This window comes from Sminthopsis crassicaudata, chromosome 1, assembly GCF_048593235.1.
Source record: "Sminthopsis crassicaudata isolate SCR6 chromosome 1, ASM4859323v1, whole genome shotgun sequence".
NCBI lineage: Eukaryota > Metazoa > Chordata > Mammalia > Dasyuromorphia > Dasyuridae > Sminthopsis > Sminthopsis crassicaudata.
Window position 1 is genome coordinate 590,560,913 of NC_133617.1, and position 25,093 is coordinate 590,586,005.

Genomic DNA, 25,093 nt, shown 5'->3' on the forward strand with positions numbered 1-25,093 from the left:
TAGGTGATAGATTATTGAATGATAAATGATAATTACTACTTAATCCACTCTTTATAATTTAAGGCTGAAACTTGAACTCAGGAAAAAATCCTAGAGATAGATAGTTGGCACAGTGTTGGAGCACTGGAATTGCAGTAAGGGAGATCTGAGTTCAAATCCTACCTCATTTATTTGCCAGTTGAGTGAACAGGGGTTGAGGGTGACTTAATGTGTATCTGTCTGTTTCCTCATTTGTAAATTGGGGCCGCTAATAATACTTATCTCCCAAAGTTATTGTGTGAATCAAAAAGTAAATATTTGTAAAATACTTTGCAAGCATTAAAGCATGATCTATTTAATGATGGCCATTTTTACAAATCTTATCATCAGGAGAATATTCATATTAAGAATTTATTTAGGGGCAGCTAGGGCACAGTGGATAGAACACCAGCCCTGAATTCAGGAGAACCTGAGTTCAAATCTGGTCTCAAACACTTAACACTTCCTACCTATGTGACCCTGAGCAAGTCATTTAACCCCAGCCTCAGAAAAAAAAAAAAAAAAGAATTTATTTGTATGAAGTAGTTGCTGAGGATCATAGAAAGCCCTGAGTAATTTCACAATTGTATTCTAGCATATACTTTTCCTCTTTTTTTAGTTCTAGGGCAAGCTCCATATCCATCTGCATCATATGTCCTAGAGAAATACACACACACAATATGCATATATGTGTATGCCCATACATATATATACATGTGTATATGTAAACCTGCATACATATATACACACATATAAATGGGCTTTCTATTCTATTGTTTATCATAACTTGTATATGTGCCTGTCCCTTGTGACTTTTTTTTGGTTAGTTATTAAGCAAGGTTTTTTTGGGTGAAATTATTAAGTAGGCTTTGTTTGTAGTATCATTTATAAAAAGAAACCATCAATAGATTCCTACCATTTATAGATTTTCTCTTCCATTTTGACTATATAGAACCACCTCAATGACAACAGCAAACATATCAGCAATAAGCATTTCCTTTTCTATGGTGTTTGTCACTTGGTTTTGTAAGATCTTGACCTATAATGGGAGGCACATTGTTGGAGAATAGTCTTTAAGGTAGTTTGGAAGGGGGGCACTAGTCACAGAGAAGGAATCAGGAAAGGACTCATACATAAAATGATGATTGAGCTCATCTTAAAGGAAGAAATGGCCTCTGTGAGGTGAAGGTAAGGAGGAAGGATGCTCCAGGAATAGGAAATGAACTGGGTGTTTTATGTGAAGAAAAGAGATAGAATGTAGAATGAGGAGTAACATCTAAGAGGCCTAAAACGATTGGGATCCAGTTGTATGTAAATAGAGTTATGTTTTGCCCTAAAGACAATAGGAAGCCAATGGAGTTGATTAGAGTCATATGGTCAGATCTACATGCAATGAAAATTATTTTGGCAGCCATGTATGGGATGAACTAGAATGATGACAGGCAAGGTAGGGAAACCAATTAGAAGGCTGTCGAAATGATCTAGGCAAGCAGTAATGAAGATTTAAATTAAGGTGTAACTGTAAGTGGAAAGAAGGAATGTAAGAGATAATGAAGACAGAAATGGTAAGAGCTAGCAACTGTTTGAAGATATGACATGAGAGTAAAAAACACAGGATAATGTAGAGATTTCAAACATGGAAGATTGGAGGATGAGGGCACTATCAATGGAAACAAAAATTTGGAAGAAAGGATAGTTTATGAGGGAAAGATAATAAATTTTGTTTTAGATATATTGAGTATAAGGCATGTTTATGGGCCATCCAGTTTGAAATTTCTAACAGTTCACTGGTGATATGGAACTGAAATTCAAGGGAAAGAATAGAGCTAGATGTATCGATCTGGAAATAGTTATCTGCTAAGAAATGAAATCTGATGAGTCTACCAAGAGAGATAGTCTAGAGGAACCAGGGAAGAGGTCCAGAATTTTGAGGAAAATCTACAGCTAGGGGTCACCCTGTGGATAATAAGCTAGCAAAATAGACTGGGAGGAAGACAGACAGGAGGTGAACCTGAAGAGAGGAATGTCATGAAAACCTAGAGAAAAGTGTTGAGGAGGAAAGAATGGTCACTAACATCAAATGCAGTAGATATGTTGGGGAGAATGTGGACTTCAGAAAATTATTATACAGTATTTGGCAATTAATGGATCATTAAATTTGGAAAGAGCAGTTTCAGATGAGTGATGACATCAAAAGATTGCAAAGATTGCAAAGAGTTGAGAAGTGAATGGAAGGGAGAAAATGTAATCAGTAAGTGAAGATAGTTTTATTTAACCAAACTCCTTGGGAAAAGTTATCAATGCTTTTGGGCTGCTTTGACTGGTTAGGTCCCTTACCCAGCTTTATGCAGGCTCACTGTTCCCTTCACTGCTTCCCACCCCCCATTCTGTAACTTGGAATCTTGTACCATCTTATGCTGTAATGTTTACAATTAAGCTTTTCTTTTAAACTAGTATTGACTTTGGTTTCTATGTCTTGCCCCTCTTGCAAAGAAAGATTTGGGGAGTGGGGAGCTGAGGTAGTTTTGGGATGCTTTCTCCTGTTTTTTAAAGAATTATGCCAAATCATTTCAACTTATTGAGCAAATGATGATAATCAAGGTCAATGTCTTCACATATCTTATTTCCAGTTGTTTTAATTTTTTAAAGCATCAATAGCTTGTTTAAATGTAATCTGCTCCAATTGCCAGGGATGTTGTCTCTTCTTTATCTTTTTACCTCTGCTATAAACAGGTGATGGTATGACTAATATAGACAGAAATGTGTGTGTGTGTGTGTGTGTGTGTGTGTGTGTATGTGTATGAGAGAGAGACAGAGACAGAGAGATACTATGAGTTGCACATGATGTTTAGTGCCTTATGATTCACTTCTGGAAAAAAGTATTCATGAAATATATGTGAGATTTCTGAATTCCTTACTAGGCTTCGGTCCCTCTCTCTCTCTTTTTTTTTTTAATCCTCAACTTTGATTTCCAATATAATTTTCACTCTTGGCTTTTGGAAAGGGCCAGATAGTAATTTTGAGGTTCATGTTTAGAGAAACAGAAGATGAAGGTTTAGTGAAAGATTAAGAGAGATGTGTCATTTATAGAGGATTACCACGACATTCTAATGTCATGCAAGTCAAGGAAAAAGATATGACGAATGAGAAAGGGAGGAGAGGCAATGCCACAAAACAACAACCCAGTAACAATGAATTTGGTGATAAAATCATTGACTATGGAAAAGGTGTTTCAGTAGAGTGGTGGTAATGAAAGTCTAAATGGAATTGTTAAAGAATGAGTAGGTGGTAAGGCAGTGAAGGCAGAACATGTAGATTAATTATTCTTTAAGCTTGGAGTGGAAAGGAAAAATTAGAATCACTTGGAGAATCAGGGTCAAGGGATAATGAGGGGACATATGACCATAGGAAAAATGGAATTGATAGAGAAGAATAGACTGAATACAAAGGAGATAGAAGTGTTTTATTTGTGGAGCAATATCTTAAAACCAATGGATTACACTATTTACCATGAAATTTCATCATGATCTTAAAGTATTTTTTACTAATGACTTTTGCATGTGTGATGTAATCTTTGGAAGAGAATGAGGATTTGCATTATCTAACAAAAATATAGCCAGGAAAATATTCTAGGTTCCCTTTTTAAAAAGCGAAGTTTTATAGTAGAATTTATTTTTCAATTTTTATGTTATTTTTTGCTTTTCTTTAAATTGTAAAGTAACTTTACATTTGTGATGTCACCAGCCTCATCCTATATTTCCATATAAGGATATAAACTAAATTATACATGTTGTATCTTGTTAATGGGAATGGTAATAACATACCACTAACAATAACATTATTTATTATGGAATATTATTGTTCTGTAAGAAATGACCAGCAGGATGATTTCAGAAATGCCTGGAGAGAATTGCATGAACTGATGTTGAGTGAAATGAGCAGGACCAGGAGATCATTACGTACTTCAACAACAACAATGGCCCTCTTCAACAATGAGATGAACCAAATCAGCTCCAATAGAGCAGTAATGAACTGAACCAGCTACATCCATTGAAAGAACTCTGGGAGATGACTATGAACCACTACACAGAATTCCCAATCCCTCTATTTTTGTCCACCTGCATTTTTTATTTCCTTCACAGGCTAATTGTACACTATTTCAAAGTGCGATTCTTTTTGTACAGCAAAATAACTGTATGGACATGTATACATATATTGTATTTGACTTATACTTTAACATGTTTAACATGTATTAGTCAATCTGGGGGAGTGGGGAGGGGGAAGGAGGGGAAAAGTTGGAACAAAAGGTTTTGCAACTGTCAATGCTGAAAAATTACCCATGCATATATCTTGTAAATTAAAAGCTATATAATAAAAAAAGGGGAAAAAAGATATAATGCTAATAAAGAATTTAGATGTTATATACTTAAAAAAAATAATAACATTATTACAATATAGGCCTGCTAGAAAATCTTAGCTACTAATGCATTTTCTCATCTACTTTTCTTATCTATAATTAACTATATGATTGCCAACACATAGTAAAAATCTTGTAATATTTGCTTCCATGCACCTAATATGAACAACTCAGAATTTTCTTGTCTTTTAATAGTACCATTCTAAAATCGGTTGAGTATAAACATATTCACAACTGCAAAAGTAAGTAAAAAAAAAAAGATTATTGGCCCCACACAGAGATATGAAGACAAAGGTCTTCAGTGGGTGTGATTTTTTTTTTTTTTTTTACTTTTTTGGCAGAGGCAATTGGGGTTAAGTGACTTGCCCAGGGTCATACAGCTAGGAAGTATTAAGTGTCTGAGGTCACATTTGAACTCAGGTCCTCCTGACTCCAGTGCTGGGGCTCTATTCAACTGGGTCTGATTTTTGATGAGGAGTTATTTATTATGAGCTGCTTCCAATCTTTAATATGTAAATAACCTACAACCCACAATTTATTGTGCCATAAATTCTTGCACATTATTGAAAGGATTTTTCCAATGGATTCTAAAATAATGATCTTCCATGTCCTTCATAAAGTCTATTCATGAAGCAATTCTGACTAAATGCTGTGGCAAAATTGATCTAAAGGTATATAAGTAGGGAGAGGAAACATTTAAGTACTAATTATGTGATAGACTGTGTCAAGTGTCGCTGATACAAGAATAAGCAAATTAGTCTCTGTCCTCAAGGAGTTTAAAGAAGACAATGCATTTCAAGAGCAGAGTATTGTGAAGATCAAATAAGATGATATTTGTAAAATGCTTTACACAGTTTCTGACACATAGTAAATACTTAAACAATTCCTTTTGTTTCCTTCCTTCTTTCCAATCTCTCCAAAGTTGTGAAATAAAGCTCATACATTCAAAATGTGGAGAAATTTCAAAGAAGCAGAGATCTTTCCAAAAGGGAAAGAATGAAATACACATCTGTTAAATCCTTACTATGTGGCAAGCACTATGCCTAGTGCTTTACAAATATTTTGCCTTTTGATCCTCACAACATCAATGGAAGGTAAATGCTATTATGGTCGATATTTTACAATTGAAGAAAATGGACAGACAGAGGCTAAGTTTGAACTCAAGTCTTTCTATCTCAAGCTCAGGCCTGTATCCAATGTAGCAACTAGCTGCCTCAGAAGAACCACATGTCTAGACACATAACAAATGTAATCCGTATTAAAGCCATTATAATATTATTGTAAATATCTACATCTCTCTGAATCACCACATTGTAATGATTAGACTATTAAGACTTGATTAAAATAAATTCATTCTCTCTTTCAAAGAAAGAATGAAATATAAATTATCAAGTTCAATATGTATAATATTCATATAAAAGAATGTGGCTAATACAATTAAGATCTTGATTGGATTTTTTGACATTAACAAAAAATAAAAAGGAAAGCTAAATGGCTCATGATCTCAAATCAGTAACATAATAGGCATAGACAAATTTAGAAACATGATTTTAAATAAACAATAATGTTGAAAAGTTATTCCTCTCTTACTCATTCACAAAGAACTAGACAGAATTAGAATTTGCTTTCACTGTTGAATTGGGCAGTCAATAACCTGGACACTGAACACCCCACATTATATAATTGTGGTGAAAATTATGGCTAAGAGCTGATATGACTAAATTTTGAACTTGGATCTAGGAGGTGAAAATTAGTTTTGTTGTTTTTTTTAGTTGTTGAAGACATTATGCAAGCTTGGTTCAGTGTTATCAATTATAAGCATATAGTTAGTAGCTTCAAATCTAGAAAGAATACCACTCAACTAAAAAATCTAAAAATTGAATGAATAAGCAGACAAAACATATATAGACAATTTAATACAAAATGATTAGTTAACTGTTAGGCAAAATTTTAAAAAATTCTTAAAAGTTCCAATTATTATTTACTTATTAGTGTAAGTTTAGTATCCACCTGGACTAAGGATGTATTTATGTCATGATCCTCTTTGGCAGTCTGGTGAAGCTGATATGGACTCTTCTCAAGATGTTAATAAATTCTTATAATAACATACACAGGACTATAAAGAAAACTAATTATATTGAAATATGTATATAAAAATATTTAAATAATGAATTTATGGACCATAGGTTACGAATCTCTGATCATGGAAGGTATGCTCCTTGAAAGTAGGGGCTATTTCTCATTTTGCCTATTAATCCTCAGTGCTAACACAATGGCTTATACAAAGTAGATGCTGATCAAATGTTTGCTGAGTTTAATTTAGAATGCTTTCTTATGATCAAGTATGATAGACTCAGCCGTTCTCAGCAATATAGTGATCCAAGACAATTCCAACAGTCTTGGGATAGAAAATGCCATCCACATCCAGAGAGAGAATTATGGAAACTTAATGTGGATGGAAGTAAACTATTTTCATTTTTGTTGTTGTTGTTTGCTTTTTTCTTTTTGGTTTTTTCCTTTGTTCTTTTTCTTATTCTTTTTTTACACAATGATTAATGTGGAAATATGTTTAAAAATAAAATAAAATACTTTCTTACTTGCTAAATATTTTGTTTTGTGAATAATGTAATGGGTTATATATATTAAAATATATATATATATATGTAATATACTGATACTAATATACTAATACTAATATACTGAGACTCACCTGCATATTTCACTTCTAAATCTGCAAGTGCTTGCAAACTGTTCTCGTATGTCACTTTCTCAATATCAAGCATTCCAACAGTGTCATACACCTGCTTGGTTTGTTGTATAAGCTCCTCAGTTCTTGCTTTAATTTGTTCTGGTGATAGATCCCATTTCAAAAAGTTTTTTTTAGTTGCTGAAGATGAAGACCTCAATTGAAGAGGGGACATAATTTCTCTTCCTAAAGTCATTCTTAAAATCCTGGAACCACCAGCTCTGAAAAAGATTTAGGAAACAATTTTAATTAGGAGACAAGATCATAAAAGCTGGTACAGATGAGGAAACTGACTTAAAGAGTGGCAAAATAATTTGTTCAAACTCAAACAAAAATTTAGAATTGGGATTTGAATCTAGGACTTCTGATTCTAGTTCTTTTCCCATACCATGTTTGTTGGTTCTATCATTATTGTTAAAATACTTAAGTAATAATGCTTGTTACCTAGCTGAATTAAGAAATAAAATATAAATGAACACAATTCTTTTAGACAGAAAGGAGCAATGATTGAAATTTTTAAAAAATTGAACTTAACAAACACTAAATAAAATGAGCATTTCCACTAAGAAGGGAATTAAAAAATCCTTCTAGCAAATATCAAATCAAGCAAAACAAATCCCCACTTGGGCCATGTCAAAAAATATGTCTTTTCTTCTATGCCTTGAGTTCATCACTTCTTTGTCAGAAGGTGAGTAGCATGTTTTATTATATGGCCTCTGGTCATCGAAATAATTAGCATTCTCAAGTCTTTCTTGATTATCTTTTTTTAAAAGTTTACTTTTAGCATCAAAACTCTTTCGGTCATGTTTTATGCTCTTCAAAACATGGAATGCCAAAATCACTGAAGAATCAAAATTGCAGTTCATCTAAAGGATGATGGAGAAATGCATGATGGGTAAAAGTACCAAAGATTAAAAAACATGCACTTGAAAAGTCACGTAAAAGATAACATCAAAGACATGAATGATACAAAAAGGAGGGGCTTGGTTTACAGAGCAATGATGAGGGTTAACAAATGGATTATATTTGTGCAGCACTAGTACCCCTATAAGATCAAAAAGCTGAAATTCAATAATCCATGTATCATGGTGGGGAGGGGGAAGGGAGAGGATAACATACATTAGTGAGACTCCAGATATCCTGGAGTTTTAAAGGATAAGTCTCTCTTCTATTAATTCAATCAAGTGCCATGTTTGGGAAAATCTACCAATTACAGTCCAGCCATTAGGAGCATATACAATGTGCTGTGATGAATATAGTCCCCTCACATGAGCTTTGAATCATACTCATGTATTCTTGGTGACGACTGTTTCCTGTCTGCTTAGTAGTGAGTAGTGAGTGGTGAAAAAAGGCCTCTTTAACTGGCTCCTGAACTGGGCCTGAAATCAAAAGGTTCCTATGAGAGCAAATTGGTCTCTCTTTTTCCTCCTTCCCTGTGTTTGAGTGAGAAGGCAACTACCAAGTAGAGAGAGTACTAGAAGCCTACTCTTCCACTTGTATAACACAGCACTATGTGCAAATGACCCTGCTTTTGTGCCTGCTCTAAGTGAAGGAGTACTGGAAACACAAAGGGTTAGATTTTATCTTTGTGTCAGATTCTGTGCCAGCATACTGGGTGCCAACCCCAGTGAGGAGGAAGCTTCTTGACTCATCAAAGTAATAGATCAATGACAGCTAAGAGTAAACAATTCATCCACTGGCTATGTCATATTTTAGAAATGAATTTGGCAAAGCACATTTTTAAAAGAAACTGAAGTGATTTAGAGAGTGTGCCCCTCATGTGGATGGGATGGGTTTATACTTTGGTTCTTGCTATATCTTCTTAGTAAAATTGTCTTTGTAAAAGCCAATTGATGTTAATTGATTAAATGGTATTGGGGAGTTGATTACTAGGTCAAACATTTATATGGAGGGAGGGGAGAAATAATAAATATAGCTGGCAATTGATATTAAGGAACAACACACAGAAATGGGTGCTCAAGCCTATAGTATCAGAAGAACCACTCCACTCTTACCTCCCCACACTTTTCAGGAATACTGTTAAAACTCTAAGGGAAAATTTAGCTATCCTTGCTCTAGGAGCCTGATCTGCTCATGATGGAAGGGGAAGGAGAAAAGGGAAGAAAAAGAACATGAAAAGCACCCATTACATTCTAAATACTGTGCTGAGTAAATACTTACACACAGTAGTTCCACAGTGCTTTGCTGCATGTACATATGTGAATTAATATAAAACCTTTGTTTTAATTAAATAAACAAAGGTTTTCTTTTCAAGTTGAGTAGCTATTCAACACAACTATCAATTATCAAAATTCAATGGAAACCAACAATAGCACTTTGAATTTTAAGGCAAGGAAAAAAACTGATAGCTGAAGATATCATCAGTAGTTAATTGACAAATGTGGGAAAAAACAAATTAGAAATGTAAATTTAAACAGATGATTTGAAATTCTGATTGAAGTTCCGCAGTCTATGCAACATTTCATACCAGGAGTACAAATTTTACTGGTTAGGCTTACTTTTTCACAGAACAGCCTCCATTGATGGTAATTTCACTCCTATCATTTATTTCATTTTGACTATGATAAACACATCTGATTTTTATTTAGATAATTTGATGAAGGAATGAATATTTTCACCTTGACTACAGAGATAGACCTATTATTCACCTATTTCTGAATTTATTACCTTGATATGTAAAAAGTAGTGCTTTTCTGAATTTATTAACCACTGTAACAAGGGTCAGTACAGGGAAAAAGAACAAGTTAGAAAGTACTTTTCACCTCAGTTGCTGGTTTAAAAAAAAACAGAACTAAACTCCAAAAGACAAAAAGAATTTTTTTTTTCCTCTCTTCACAGAAAACTTTTCTTCCCTCTCTCTGGGTTTTCTCCCAATTCCTTCTTTTCTCATTTTCTTGAGCTGTAGGGAAAAATATTAGTTCTCCAAAACATATTTAAAACACTTCCAGTTTGTCCCTCTTTATCCCTTAGACATTTTACTTCACACTAATGTTCTTCCCCTCTTTCCCTTCTGTTTATTTTTAAGATTTTGCCCTTGCTGTAGGTCCTTGGACATTTTCCCCCATTTTCTGTGCCTTAACAGCACCTGTGATAGGATATATAGGGCTTTTAAAGCCAGGGAAAAGCTGTGCTTACTGCTCTTGGGAATAGGACTAAGACAGTGCATCACTCCTCCACTTCCTCCAATTACCCAGCCTAATTGCTACATGCTATGCATAAAGGACAGGTGTGATCTTCTCTTTTGCTATGAAATACAAGGATGATTTGAAAACAAGAATCCTTATAGGAGAAGAAATTCCCGAAATTACATAAAATTCTGAATTTTTTTTTCTCAGTTAAAAATAATTAGGCTCTACCAACAGTTCATTTCTTTCATGCTATTTTTAATTGTTTCCATTATCTAAACTATTCCCAGATACACATCAATATGTGATTTCTAGTCCTGAATGGAACAATCTTCATCAAAATTTATGGGAAAAAATAATGATGGGGATAAGAGGTGAAAGTTGTGCCTCCTGTGTTGCAAAGGATAAATGCTTATAAAGTAGAGAGTTGACAGCTAGATGACCAAAGGGATAGAGTACTGAGCCTGGAGTCGGAAGACACTAGCTGTGTGACCTGGGCAAGTCACTTGCAATACAAACAATATTGTTTGCTTCAGTTTCCTCATAAAATGAGTAGGAGAAGAAAATGGCAAACTACTCTGGTATCTTTGCCAAGAAAACCCCAAAGGAGTTAGACACAAATGAAAAATGACTAAACAATAAAGTAGAGATAGGCTATTTAAGTTTCAGCAGTCCTCAAACTTTTTAAATAGGGGGCCAGTTCACAGTCCCTCAGATTGTTGAAGGGCCAGACTATCATAAAAACAAAACCTCACACTCTGTCTCCACCCCTCAGCCCATTTGCCATAACCCAGTGGGCCACATAAATGTCCCCAGCGGGCTGCATCTGGCCTGTAGGCCATAGTTTGAGAACTCCTGTAATAGCTAATGAAGCTGTTGCAAAGGCATTTCATTTGGCTATATGATTTGTCATAGGTTTTCTCTGAGTTAATGTTTATTCTCTTATTTTGCAGAATTTTTTGAAGATTATGTTCATTTAACTGAATACTTTTTCCAAAGTTCACCTCAAATACAAATTTCACTTTGAAGTTTTCCTTGACATTATTGCTTAACATGGTGATCAACTCCTGTCTCTTAATACTTACTTTGAAACTCACTTAAAGTTCTGGTTCCTGATATTTGGTCAACGAATGTTATGACTTTTCACTCAAATATTAATTATAAGTTCCTTGAGGGCAGGAAACATAACTAAATCAATTATATTCACCTAATGTGCAAAAGGACTTTGGTACTGATAGTGGGGTGAGAAGGGCTAAAATCTAGATAAGACACTGTCTTTAATTCCAAATATACTTGGCAAAGTCTACAAAAAAGAAAAGTTACCAATACTGGATGAACTATGGGAAAACAGATACATTCATTTACTGTTAAAGAAAATGTGAACTGGTCCAACAATTTGAAATTATTCCAAGAAAGTTATTATCAATTGTGCCTTGCATATATAGCAAGCACTTAATAAAGGCATCTTCCCAGCTTCTGCATATCTTGTGAACCAAAGATACCAATATTAGGTTTATAACTCGAAGAGATAAAAATAAAGAAGAAGAGGACTCATATGTTCCAAAATGCTTATTGTAGCTATTTTTTTATGGTGGCAAAAAAATGGCAAATGAGGTGGATTAGCATTAGTTGGGGAATGGCTGAACAAATTATGGTATATGAATTTGATGGCACACTATTGTGCTATAAGAAATGCTAGGGGGTCAGTTTCAGAGAAAGCTGAGAAGGCTTGTGTGAATTAATAAAAAGAAAAGTAAGCAGAACCAGAATCTCTATATATAATATCATTCTAAAGACAAAAAAATTTTGGAACACTTTAGAATACTGATAAAGATAATGAGCAACCATGATTCCAGAGAATTCATGATTAATAATGCTACCTATTTTCTGATAGACAGGTGATGGATTTATTATTTATTTTGTTTGGCTATACATTTTTGTAACACAGTTTTGTTTTTGTTCTTTTCACAATGTGAGGGAGGAAGGGCAAATGGGGAGAATTAAAAAAAAAATTAATGTTTTAAAAAGAGGTAGAGATGAGGAAGAAGCCCATCCCAGGCATGGGGGCAACTTATGCAAAGGCACAGAAATGGAAAAAAAAAAATTAATAGTTAGCAAAGAATAAGCAATAGTAGGCAAAAGCCTTTGTGTTAATTGTGTGGTTACAAGACTAAATATGATATACTTTAAAATAAAAGTTGTTAAAGCCTGATTGTCCTCTTTTATGAATATGTTTTTGAATATGTTTGTATATTTTTAAAGAACAGGCCAACATTTTGTAGAATTGATAGGTACTGATATTTTCTTAAACATTTTTGATAATAATACTGTAACTCCCCTTCCCCCCATCCTTTAGTGTTCTCTCTCCTCTTTCATATACATATATATAGGATATAATAAGTTCCTTAACTCCCAAAATTATGTCTCTTTCACAATAGCTCTCTAGATTAATCCTACTGCTTATGCACTCTTTTTTTTTTTTTTAATTGTATATCTGATTTTCCAATCAACATGCCATAGACTGTTATGTTGGAGTCCCAATACAGTATTCCACTGTCGCTGATGTAGGTAAGACTTTGTTATAGAAATTGTGATATGTCTTTTCTATTTTTCTTCTGTTTCTTGTTTGCCTTCTGATTTTACCCTTAAATACTTATTAATAAGATTTGGTTTAAATGGCAGTTTTACTAAGCTTAATAAAAACTTTTTTTGTGTGTTTCTTACTATTATATGAGGTAATAACATAATTTTCTTTATAAAGAAATTTCTATTTTAAATTGGTGATGTTTATTCCTTTTATCAATTTTCCATTTTTCAGTTTCAGTAACTTGTTTAAATAGGTCAAGAAGGAGATGTTTTAATTGTTTGCTATATGGTCTCATTTTAATTTTTTTCTTCTAATTTGATACTGACTTGGATGCTTATTCTAACAAGTTAGGTACATGGTCTGACAGTACACAGATGATTCTGCTATAAGTTCCAAATTACTGCTTGTCAATTTTTGTAGTTATCCAATGTAGATATATCCAATGTTCACTATATCTGATTCTTAATTTAAGATACATAGATGTGAGATTTGAAGGACTTAGAGAAAGGTGAATCTCACTGGGGTGAAGGGGGAGTTCAGCTCAGTTCAGATAGTGACTAGGAAAGCCAGTGAGATGGATGGTCAGGGTCTTAATAAGAGCATATCAGTAACTAAGACTCTCTGTCCAGGATCAGTAGTACAGCAGACCAGTGAGGCAGCTTCCAGTCCCAGCTCAGAAGGCAAACTGCCACCTAGAGAGAATGGGCTGTTTCCTGGAAAGAGCAGGTAGGACTACTCTCTGCTGTGGGCAAAACTCCAAGCACAAGGGGCCCCTGTGTTCAAAGCTCTGAGTCAATTAGAGCTGTATAAGAAACTTAGGACAGTGCCCCCTTTACCCTAGGAGCAGAGCTCAACTGTAAAAGTCGAGAAATAAAAAAAAGGAAAGAAAATGAGCAAGAAACAGAAAAGAACTTTGACCATAGAAAGCTGCTATGGTGATAGGGAAAATCAAAACACCAATTCAGATGAGGGCAAAATGTCCACAGAGAAAATCTCAAAGAGTGATATGAAATGGTCTCAAGCCCAAATAGGCTTCTTGGAAGTGCTCATAAAAGATTTTTAAAGGCAAGTAAAAGAAGTAGAAGAAAAAAAAAAAAAAGAAATGAGAGATATGCAAGAGAGAGTCAACAGTTTGGAAAAGAAAGGGAAAAAATTGACTGAAGAAAACAATTTCTTAAAAAATACAACTGGCCAAATGCAAAAAAAAAAAAAAAAATCCACTGAAGAAATGAATTCCTTAAAAAACACAACAGACTAAATGCAAAAAATCCATTGAAGATATATAGATGTGGGGATTCTGAACTGTCTTTTGCATTTAATGCTCCTAATAAATATTTTCTAACACATGGTACCTTTGATTCAGTGATCCCACTTATGGGAATACTCACTAAGGAATATTCAGCAAAGAAGTAATTAAGAGAAAAACAAAGAGTTTCTTGTACAATTTACAGCTGAGTTGTATGTAATAGTGATATTACTCAAAGTCCTTAACTTCTGGCAGAAGCTATTTATTTATTTATTTAAATAAATTCCTTAAATCTGACTTAGTCCAGAGCCCATCCAATCTGGCAGTTCTCAAGACCATTCTCTCAAATCATCCTCCAATTATATTACTTGCCTAAACTCCATCCCATTGCTGAAATTACCCTAGACATATTCTTTCTGCATATGTTATGACCAAAGACCAATGTTGACTCATATCCAAAGCCCAGAGGAACAATTAACTCATACAATGTGCTTATATTTACACTTTTAATCTCAAAGGTAATTGCAAAAACTTTCTACCTTGATTATAGTTGCTTAGTAAACAAAGATATGCCAGAGTCATCTAGAACTCTGCAAATCTGTTTATATTTGCTATGTGATTCAGGCAAAGGCTGCAGACAAGTTGCAATTTGCATTTGTAGAGGGAATTTCCTCCCTGAGAGTTCCTTACACCATTGAAATTACAGATTCAGATAAAAAAAAAATTTGAATGTTAAGTTCCATTGCCAATTATCTTGCCATTCAGAGGCAGCAAGCTAGAAGGCACAATAGATGGGGCCTGGAAGCAGGAAGATTTGAGTTCAAATATGACTTTAGACCCTCACTAGTTGTATGTAACCCTGTGCAAGTCACATGACTTCACTGTGTCTTAATTTCCTTACTGCAAAATGACAATTAAAATAGCACTTATTTCCTAGGGTCATTGTGAGAATCAAAGGAGATATCTGCAGTGCTCTTAGTACCAGGCCTGCCACATCTTGGGCACTTAACAAACGCTTATTTCTTCCTTCTTTCTTTCCTTCCATATGCCTCAAGGATAAAAAGTGACCAGTTGTAAGGCTAAAAAAATGGGAGGTACCAATTCCCTAGTTCATCAGTAAGTTTTTAATTTTTTAAAAAATTTTTCCCCAAATGCATGCAAAAACAATTTTTAACATATAGCGTTTTTTGGGTTTTGTTTTTAATTTTTAATTACAAATGTCTCCTTCATTCCTTTCCTTTCCCTATCTCAGATGGTAAGTTGTCTGATATAGGTTATAGATGTGCAGTCTTGTAAAACATTTCCATATTAGTCATTTTGTGGAAGAAAATTCTAAGAAAGAAAGGAAGGAAGCAAGCTTGCTTTGGTTAGTATTCAGATTCAGATAGGATTTTTCATCATGAGTCCTTTGGGATTGTCTTGAATCACTGCTGTATTGCTAAGAATAGAGAGCTAAGTCATTCACAGTTGTTTATTTTAATACTGCTGTTAATTGTGTACAGTGTTCTCCTGGTTCTGCTTACTTCACTCAACATAATAAATACACTAGATAAGTATAACTCCAAGTAGGGTGTAATAACATTAAACAGAGTTTCAAAAGGACTCAAGAGAATTGAAGAAATAATACTTCTTGATTATTCAAGAATAGATATTTCAGCTGGAGAGATCATGAAAGACTTTACTAAAGAGGTAGAATCTGAGCTGATATTTGAGAGGAAAAATGGACTATGAAAGGTAGTGATGAGAAGGAAATGAATTCCAGGTATATAGAAGTTCATGGAGGTAAGCATGTGTGGCAGGGTGAACAAAAGAAACTGCTGCAACATTTCCCATAATGCCCACTTCCTAATGTGGACAAGGATATGGTCTCTTTTTAAAAAAGCGTATAAGGACAAATCTATCCTTTCTCACTCTAAGGACTATGAATGTATCAATCTGCTTTATATAGAATACATATGTGCATACAACTTATTTATTGATGTAGGTACATCTATAACTATAGCTTTTATCCTCTTATTAAGATCTTTGGACACGAGTATTCTCTTTACTCTATTTGTTAGTATTTTGTCTGTAGAACCCCAAAGATGAAAATCCAAAAATACCTCTATAAAACCTTTGCTTCCTTACTTGTAGGAATAACCTAAAGGCATTCATTAGCACATCAGATTGTTGTGTCACAGTTCTGTTTTATTGTCCTGACTCAGTTTCCCTAAATTGGTTCTGCTTCAGTCCCCTTAGTTGCAACCCTCCTCCCCACTCTGGTTCATGAAGACTGATATAACTCACAGCTATTTGCTCTAAAGTTATAAATTGTCAATGTGTAAACTCAAAAAAGGGGAATCCAGACATTCTGTCTGTAGCCAGACACTTTTTTAACTCCCAACTTATTAGAGTTTATGGTCCTGTTGAGGGCAGTAGTCCCTTGATATTCTTTGTTTGATCTCCAACTTCTTTTGGGACTTGGACCTTTGATACAAGATCTGGTCAAACTAGTTTGGGCTATGTGAGCTGGCTGGGATTTTACAGCTCCCATTCTAATCTACTCAGATAGACCAAATGCCATCAGGAAATTCCTTTTTGGGAAGAGACTTCTGTCTGTCCCCAAAAGATAACAAGAGAATCCTTATCTTATTTACATCACTCTCCCGAACCTCCTTACATCACTGCATCTGAATGATTGTGCTCTTGTATAAAAGAGAGAACTCAAAAATCTATTCTTTGCAAAATTGGCCTTGTACCTTGCAGCCATTTTGCCCACTGACTCTCCAGGTGTTTCCATTCTAATCAATAAAGACTATGTTCCCATACAGCATTAAGTAGCAAATTTATTTGCTGCCTAACCGCCCTTGGTTACTTTGGGGAAGGAAGGAGAGAGAGAAAAGGAACTGACCCATCTCGGTTTAGACCTCAGTTTACTCCTCATCAGTCCTACCCCCCAACCTGTCAAAACCGGATTTATGGTTCCCAGAATTGGACTCCACTCTCCTGCATTTGTTTAGTACAGTGTATAAATATGTCATGGAGAATTCACATTGGCTGCTGGATGCTGGATCTTTGAGATGATAGTCTCATTCAGCCCTGGGACCAAATCATGATCCATTTGGTCCCAGTAAATCTCTCCCTTTCTAATAAAATATTAAAAACTCTCTAATCTGTATTTTGCCTCAGTTTCTCCGGCATTACAAGATAATCAGCATATATTTTCTGTTAATTGTCACATATTTTAGAAAGATAATGTATAGAGATAAATATACTCTTTATTCAATGTTAATTTTACAGAGTCAGGGTCCAGATGTTCCCATAGCAGCAGATATAGAACAGAACCTTCATGCCCCTACTATGAGCAACCCTGAGTATAGCAGGTAGTATTCTACTTTCATATCTTCACCTCCTTCAACCAATTACTTCCCTTAAAGATCCCAAAATATAGATTTGAAAGCAGAGGACTGATTCCCCTCCCCCTGAAAAAAAGGAGAAAGCATCTCTAACATATACATTAAAAATGGGACTTTCCCCATGAAAAAAAGGAGCATTTGGAGTTGTCTCACCACCAAAATGTAGGTAAAATAATTGTCTCAATCTAGAATAGAGTTCCATGGTGTCATTCTTTCAATTTCAGAGAGCTGTAAAAAATTTCCTTTTGAAACCCTAGTCTTGTGTATGGGTTTCCTTTTCCCTTTCCTGGTACAGCTATAGAGTTATCACAATTATTTAGTATGTGATAATTAAGAGATATTTGCTGAAAATGAAGGATTTAAAATGGGTAATTTATTTGATCAAACTGCATCATTTTCAAATTCCTTTAACTCAAGGAACCCTCATTTCATTTGTTATAATGAGTCACCCTAATTTAGCATGTCAAACCTGAGGAACAGTTAATAACATATAGTTTGGCTAAAAAATATAAGGGTATTGTTAAGAAATAAGGTGGAAAAAGGTAGATTGGAGCCAGAACATGGAAGGTCTCATTCAAGATTTTGTATTATGTCCTAAAGACAGGAAGCTGTTGTTTTTTGAGCAATGGAGTAACAGAGGCAGATCATTGCCTTAGGAAAAATATTTTGGCAACTGTGTCAAGGAAAAATAGCTAACAAGTGGCTTTAAGTTTTGTAAATGTTACCTTACTAGAAGCTTATCATAATTTTATCAGATAGGTTCTATTATTATTCCCATATTACAGATGAGAAAATTGGGACTGAGGGAGATTAAGTTATGCAGCTAGTAAGTATCTGAATCATGGTTTCAATTTAAGTTTTCCAGACTCCAGGTGGAGCATTCTCATCCATTATGTCACTTAGTTGAGTCAAGAAGGGAAAGAAGAGGCAGGGAGAGGGAATAACCCCAAAGAGTGATTAGGTGATAAACTGCAGTGGTATAAGTAAGTGGAAAGGAACAAAGAGATATTCTGGAGAAAGGAGCAGGACTTTGGGTAGTGGCAACTGATAGTATAAGAGAGGAAGGTGAGAGAATAATTAAAGGTGATGCATATCTGAGTGATTGGGTTATTAGAGAACAAAAGAAAACTTGTCAGGAAGTTTAAGTTTAGGGGTGGAGGAAATGAGGAATTAAATAAACTGCCTATGAGACATTAAGGTAGAGCTATAGACCAAGAAGTAAGAAATGGGAAACAACTTCAAGGAGAAGATCTATATACAAAGATTTGGAAATCATCTTGGTAAAGGGCAGCTGAGATGGATCTCTGAGCACTGGACTTGGCAGAAGAGAAAAAGTGAGTTGCAATACTTCCTCAGCCACTTACTAGCTGTGACCCTAGGCAAATCCCTTTACCTTTGCCTGCCTTAGTTTCTTCCTCTGTAAAATGGGGGTAATAATAGCACTTAAAAGTTGTGGTGAAGATCAAATAAATTTTTGTAAAGTGCTGGCAAAGTTTTAAATAAATGCTAGGTAAGGTCAGCTATTATTATTAGAGGTGATAACAATCCAGATAAAAGACAAAGCCCTGAGGGGATACTCTTACGGAGAGAGCCAGTAAGAGAGGGTGAGTCAGTGAAAGAGATCAAAGAATAGTTTCTAGACAACTAGATCCTAGACTCATTTGATATGCAGACAGGATAGTAAGAGATGAGAAGGGAAGGGAAGGGAAATACTATTTATATAGCTTCTACTATGTACTAGACACTATGCTAAATAAAAAAAAATCACTGTTCTCAAGAAATTTCTGTTCTTTCAGGGGAGACAATATATCTGTAAATTTACAAAATAAATATAAGCAGAATAAACACAAAATGTATGCAAGATATTTGAGAGGGGATGGTCCTAACAGATAAGAAAAGGTGGGATCAGGTAAGATATCAGACAGAAGATGGTATTAGGCTGTGTCTTAAAGGCAATGAGGCATTCTAGGAGATGGAAATGAGAAGGAAGTCCATTGCAGATATGATGAACCACCAAAGCAAAGGTTGGCAGGGTGCCTGAGTAAAGACTGCATGCTTATATAGAATGCAGAAAGGAGAGAAATGTATAATGTTGGAGAAGCAGCTAGATGGCCCAATGGATAGAACCACTTAGGTCAGGAAGACCTCAATTTAAATTTGGTCTTCTACATTTAATAGCTATGTGGGCAAGTCTCTCTCTGTCTGCCTCAGCTCATCAGTAAAATGAAGCTAATAATAATAATAATACCTATTTCCCAGGGTTGTGGTGTTATTAAAAAAACAGAGAAAAATCTTAAAGGGCTAAAATAAATGCTAATTAATAATAATAACAAGAAGGTTATGATGATGTTGGAAAAAATAGTTTGGGGCTAAGTTATATGAAGGGCTTTAAAGTCAGATGCTTCTAAACAAGGTTATTTTTCTCCACGGTTAATGAAAACTTGCTTTTTTTCAGAATCCAAAAATAATTTATTTGACATTAAAATATAGATACACTCCCTGACAAGTTTTCTTTTGTTCTCTAATTCACCTAACTGTTCTCTCTCTGTTTCTCTCTCACCCCCTGTCCCCATCCCCTCTAGTATTTCATCCTGTAGTGGCTAAGACTAAAGAGGAAGGATAAGGAGAGTAGGCCATGAGGTTACTAAAGGAAATCTATAAAGCAGAAAATCTCTATTCTGTGATAAACCAAGTAGGCTACCAGTACAACTGTATATACTGGCCACAGTTTTCCTTTCAACAAGTCACAGTAGCACTAAAAGCAGCAACAGGCTATAAGAGAAGAGGAAAGAACCTGGAGTTGAGTGGATCTTGGAAGCCAAGAGGTTTTTTTTTGTTTGTTTGTTTGTTTTAATGTACACAGAGGGATAAGAAGTTTTTGAAGAGCCAGCTGGAATAGATAGAGCATTTGAGTCTTTAACTGCACTCAGGACTCTTGCATTCCCACCTGGAACTTCTCATACAAGATGTGAGCTAGAATCCCATTGATCACACCTAAGGTCTCATCCTTCTGAAACACAATCTTGTAGGAATCCAGATAGCACTCTCTCTGTTCCTCGATGAAGTCACACTGATTCACACACATTTAGGAATCCTATACTGGATACCCCATCAGCCATTGTCAGATTGTCAGTCAACAACCTGGAGCTGTTCAAAGTATTTGGAGTCCTCCACTATAGATGAGATGACCCTTGAAATCTTGCAAACAGCCATTTTTATCAGAGTCCTTGTAATTGGACAGGACATGTATGTTGGGACAGAAAACATTCACCAGCCTGATAATCTCTTCCAAAATGTTACAATACTGGCAGAAAAAATGAGAAGGGGAACATTGCTTCAGTAGAGCCTGTTGAAAAAGATGTCTCAAGCCCTTCCTTGAACATTACATCTAAATCTCTAACAATCTGGGTTATCTGACACTTCTGTTGACACATGAGATTGTGAGTTTTAGTACCATATTGTACCATAACAGGGAACTTCTCTTTGACCATCCTGTTTGGATCAATCTTATCTGGGTAATAGTAGTGAAGAAGATCCTTTAAGTTTTTTTCGGACAATTTTCACTGAGGAGCTTGCATATTATCTAGGATTTTGTAAGATAAAGAGCAGTGCTTTCTTTCCATTATTTCCAAACCTAGTCAGGGTCATAACAAAGTCAGAAATGAATTGTAATTTATTGCATCCTCCCTTCCTGAGGGAGTAAATGATCTGAACTTGCTGGGGGTGCCACATGAGAACTGCAATCTTCATCACATCTTTCATTTGCTCCTTTACCTCCTCTGCCTTAGTCTTCCTGTCTGCTGTTGCTTGAAAATTTGAGGTTTTTTTCTTCTGAAATCATAGATGCTTCAAGTTAGACAAGCCCTCAGAACTGACCTAGTTCATCCTGTTCCTCAAGCAGTACTGTTGACTCTAACATCTGTAACACATGGCCTTCCAAGTTCTTTTTAAAAACACTGAATGAGGGGAAACTTCATTATCTCTGAGGCGGCCTATTTCAGTTTTTGAAAGTATTAATATCAAGTTTTTTATTATGTATTGTTATCTATTGCTTCCTTATATGTTGTGCTATATATATATAAACATTGAAAATGTATTTCCCTGTGACTTCTTCTGGTATTAAAACAAAATGTTTATCTTTTCTCTCTTAAAAAATTCTTTTATTTTACCCTTACAATTTTACTTGCACAATTCCTCCTTTTCTGTACTCTTACCATTCTGCTATAAAATATGAGGGTAGAGGAAAATCATCTTATTAGAGTTCAGCATCCCAATTTTTACTATCTTTTGAGACTCTTACTATCTTATACAGTACCTAGAAGTCACCTTAGCAGTTAATTGTCCCTTACATTTCTTTAAAAGTCTTCCTTCAGCAATTTAAAAAATTAATTTTTATTGATATCGTTTCTTTTTATGTCAGCTACATTTCCCCCTACATCCCTTCTGCTACCACTCAAATGCATCCCATAAAGACAGAATTTATTCTAAAAAGAAAAAAGAGGAAGAGGAAAAGAGTAAATGTGAGCAATATCGTCAAGGTTTGGCTATATTTCATTGTTCCACACCCATGGACCTCCTATGTCTGCAGGAGATATCTTCTTATGTCTCTTATTGGGGTTATGCTTATTCTTTACAGTTTTATGTTATTCATATTCCTTTGAACTGGAGTTGTTCTTTCTACCTACATTGTTGTAGTTATTATGTGTATATTTTTCTAGTTTTATTTTGCTTACTTCATTCTATGTCAATTCACATGTCTTTTCATGCTTCTATGAATTTATCATAGTTGTCATTTCTTACAGAAAGTAATATTCAATTACATTCATGTATCATAATTTGTCTAGCTATTCCTTAGGTAATAGACAACTATTTCAGTTCTTTTCTACCACAAAGAATGTAACATTAAATATTTTGGTATGTATAGAGTCCTTTTTTACTGGTGGCTTCTTGGGAATATAATAGATGCCTAATAGTGGAATTTCCAGGTTAAAATGAATGGGGATTTTATTAAATTGAGGGGAGGACATAATTCTAATCTGCTTTCTAAGTCACAGTTCCACCAACAATGTAATAGTGTGCCTGAATTTCCACCAAATCTCTGACATAAACTATTTAGAATATGTAAATTTGCATTTACATAAAGAATATTTTGTACTATAAGAAATGATGAGTATGAGGAATTCAGAGAAATGTGTAAAGACTTGTATGAATTGATACAGAACAAAATAAGTAGACTGAAGAGAAGATCACTAAAAGGAAATCAAACTGAATAACTCAATGAAGTTTCTAGAAAACAGTTAAAACTTTCTTGTCCTCATGGAAGAAAGATGGGGGACTAGGAGAGCATAATATTAAATATACTGTCAGACACCATTACTGATTCAGATGTTTTAGCTTAGTTGTTTTTCTTTGGAGGGTTTGGTTGGGGGAGGAGTTGAAATGGCAAATAAAAGATAAAATACATCAATAGAACAAACAAATAAACAAAAAGCTCTTGGGAGTAATGGAGTTGCTATTTAAGAATAGGAAGGCAGTGGCTATGGGGAAATTTATTTGGGTAATGATTTTCCTTTCAAAACATAAAAAGACAAAAGCAAGGTTAGAGGGAATATACATATAAATTCATAGTCTTAAAAAATTACTACTGAAAACATATTCAATTTCTATCAGCATCTCTGTCAACATTTCATCAGAGTAATAGCACTAGGTAACATTTCTATAGCACTTAGCACACTGGAAACTCTCCCAGTTTTTTAAGATCTGTCTTATGAATCTTATTAATCTAGAAAACTGCAGGGAGAGTGGGTGGGTTTTGTATCTCTTAATTGTTCATCTCCCCTGAGTAGCATGTTTCATATAAGAGGTGGTCTCCAATGCCATGGGCAAAGAGATCAAACTAGTCTGTCTTTAAATTATCCTGAGATTTGCTCAAGGAACCAAAGGAATCAAAGAATGCATCTGTATAATGAAACAAGCTGGCAAAATACTGAGACTGAATGAAGGAGCAGAGCCCCAGAAAACTGCACACCAAAAAGATTCTTCTCTTTATGAATAATGAATCTATAAAAGGATGAACTGGAAATTCACTGCTCTTCTGCTGATGCTGCTTCCACCTACTGGAATGGGGAAGGACCTCATTTGTTTGATCCTGTACTATACAGTGAACAGTGGAAAATTACATAATAATTAACACCAGATAGTGAAGAATAGTAAAAGAGCACAGGAATAAAAATACCTGAGCTCAAATTTCTTGATTCTTCCATTTAAGAAGAAGATGTAGAATGAGGGTCATCAATCAAACATTTGTTTATTGTTCTAGAGGGCTAGGGATAGAAAGGCAAAATTTTGATCTAGTCCTTACTTAATAAAATAAGGATTTATGTAATTCCTTGAGAAAGGAATAATATCCCAATGCTTAAGTCTGCAGTTCTGAAAGAGACAAATGATTATCCCTGAAATAGTAACCCAATTGTAAATTATTTACAGAGTAGTCAGATTTCAAGGGGTGATAATTGTGTATTCCCATAGGTAATCAGCTCTCTATTTTTTAACTATTTCTCAAAACTTTATCATATTTGCATTATAAAATAAACATCCTCAATTATTAACTTTTTAATGGAAGTCTTTTAAATCTGCTTTCAGGTTATAAGAGCATTTTTTTTTTTTTTCCTCTGAGGCTGGGGTTAAGTGACTTGCCCGGGTCACACAGCTAGGAAGTGTTAAGTGTCTGAGACCAGATTTGAACTCAGGTCCTCCTGAATTCAAGGCTGGTGCTCTATCCACTGCACCACCTAGCTGCCCTTATAAAGAGCATCTTAATTCTAAATTCTGTTATAAGTAAAAGAAAGGGGATTTTCCCAAAATCTTTGCAAGAGAAGTCACTATCAAGATGTAGTAAGGGGATAAACTCATAGAACTTGGTGGTGCAGTGTACAGAGCACTGTACAGAGACTCAGGAAGATCCAAGTTCAAATCTGGCCTTAGACCCTTACTAGCTGTGTGACTCCAACTCACTTTTAAAAAATCTGTTGGCCTCAGTTTCCTTATCTACAAATTGTAAGTTATAATATACCTGGCTTGATAAAAAAAGATAAATGATAAATGTTGGAGGAGATGTGGGAAAATACACTAATACATTATTGGTGGAGTTGTAAACTGATCCAACCATTCTGTAGAGCAATTTGAAATTGTGTCCAAAGGGCTATCAAACTGTGCATACTTTCTTTGATCCAACAGTGTCTCTACTGTATCTGCATCCCAAAGACATCATAAAAAATGGGAAAGGACACACCTTAAAAAATGTTTGTAGCAGCCCTTTTTGTAGTGGCAAGGAACTAGAAACTGAATGCATACCCATCAGTTGGGGAATGAATAAGTTATGGCATATGAATGTAATGAAATATAATAATATTCTATAAGAAACAATCAGGATGATTTCAGAAAGAGTAGGAGGGGCTTACATGAACTGATGCTAAGTAAGGTGAGTAGAACTAAAAGAACATTGCACACAGCAACAAGAAGATTATGTGATGATCAAC

The 25,093-nt window shown here is 34.8% G+C and overlaps 1 protein-coding gene and 1 pseudogene across 2 annotated transcripts in view; both read right to left on the bottom strand.

Annotated features, from left to right (window-relative positions):
- NLN (neurolysin) overlaps positions 1–25,093 on the bottom strand; it is a 131,722-nt gene that overhangs the window by 89,053 nt on the left and 17,576 nt on the right. For both annotated transcript variants that reach the window (XM_074282390.1, XM_074282391.1), the window contains exon 2: positions 7,146–7,402. In XM_074282390.1, coding sequence (XP_074138491.1) covers positions 7,146–7,402 — 257 coding nt within the window. The remainder of the gene's footprint in view (positions 1–7,145; positions 7,403–25,093) is intronic.
- LOC141552255 (7-methylguanosine phosphate-specific 5'-nucleotidase-like) lies at positions 14,172–21,772 on the bottom strand (annotated as a pseudogene).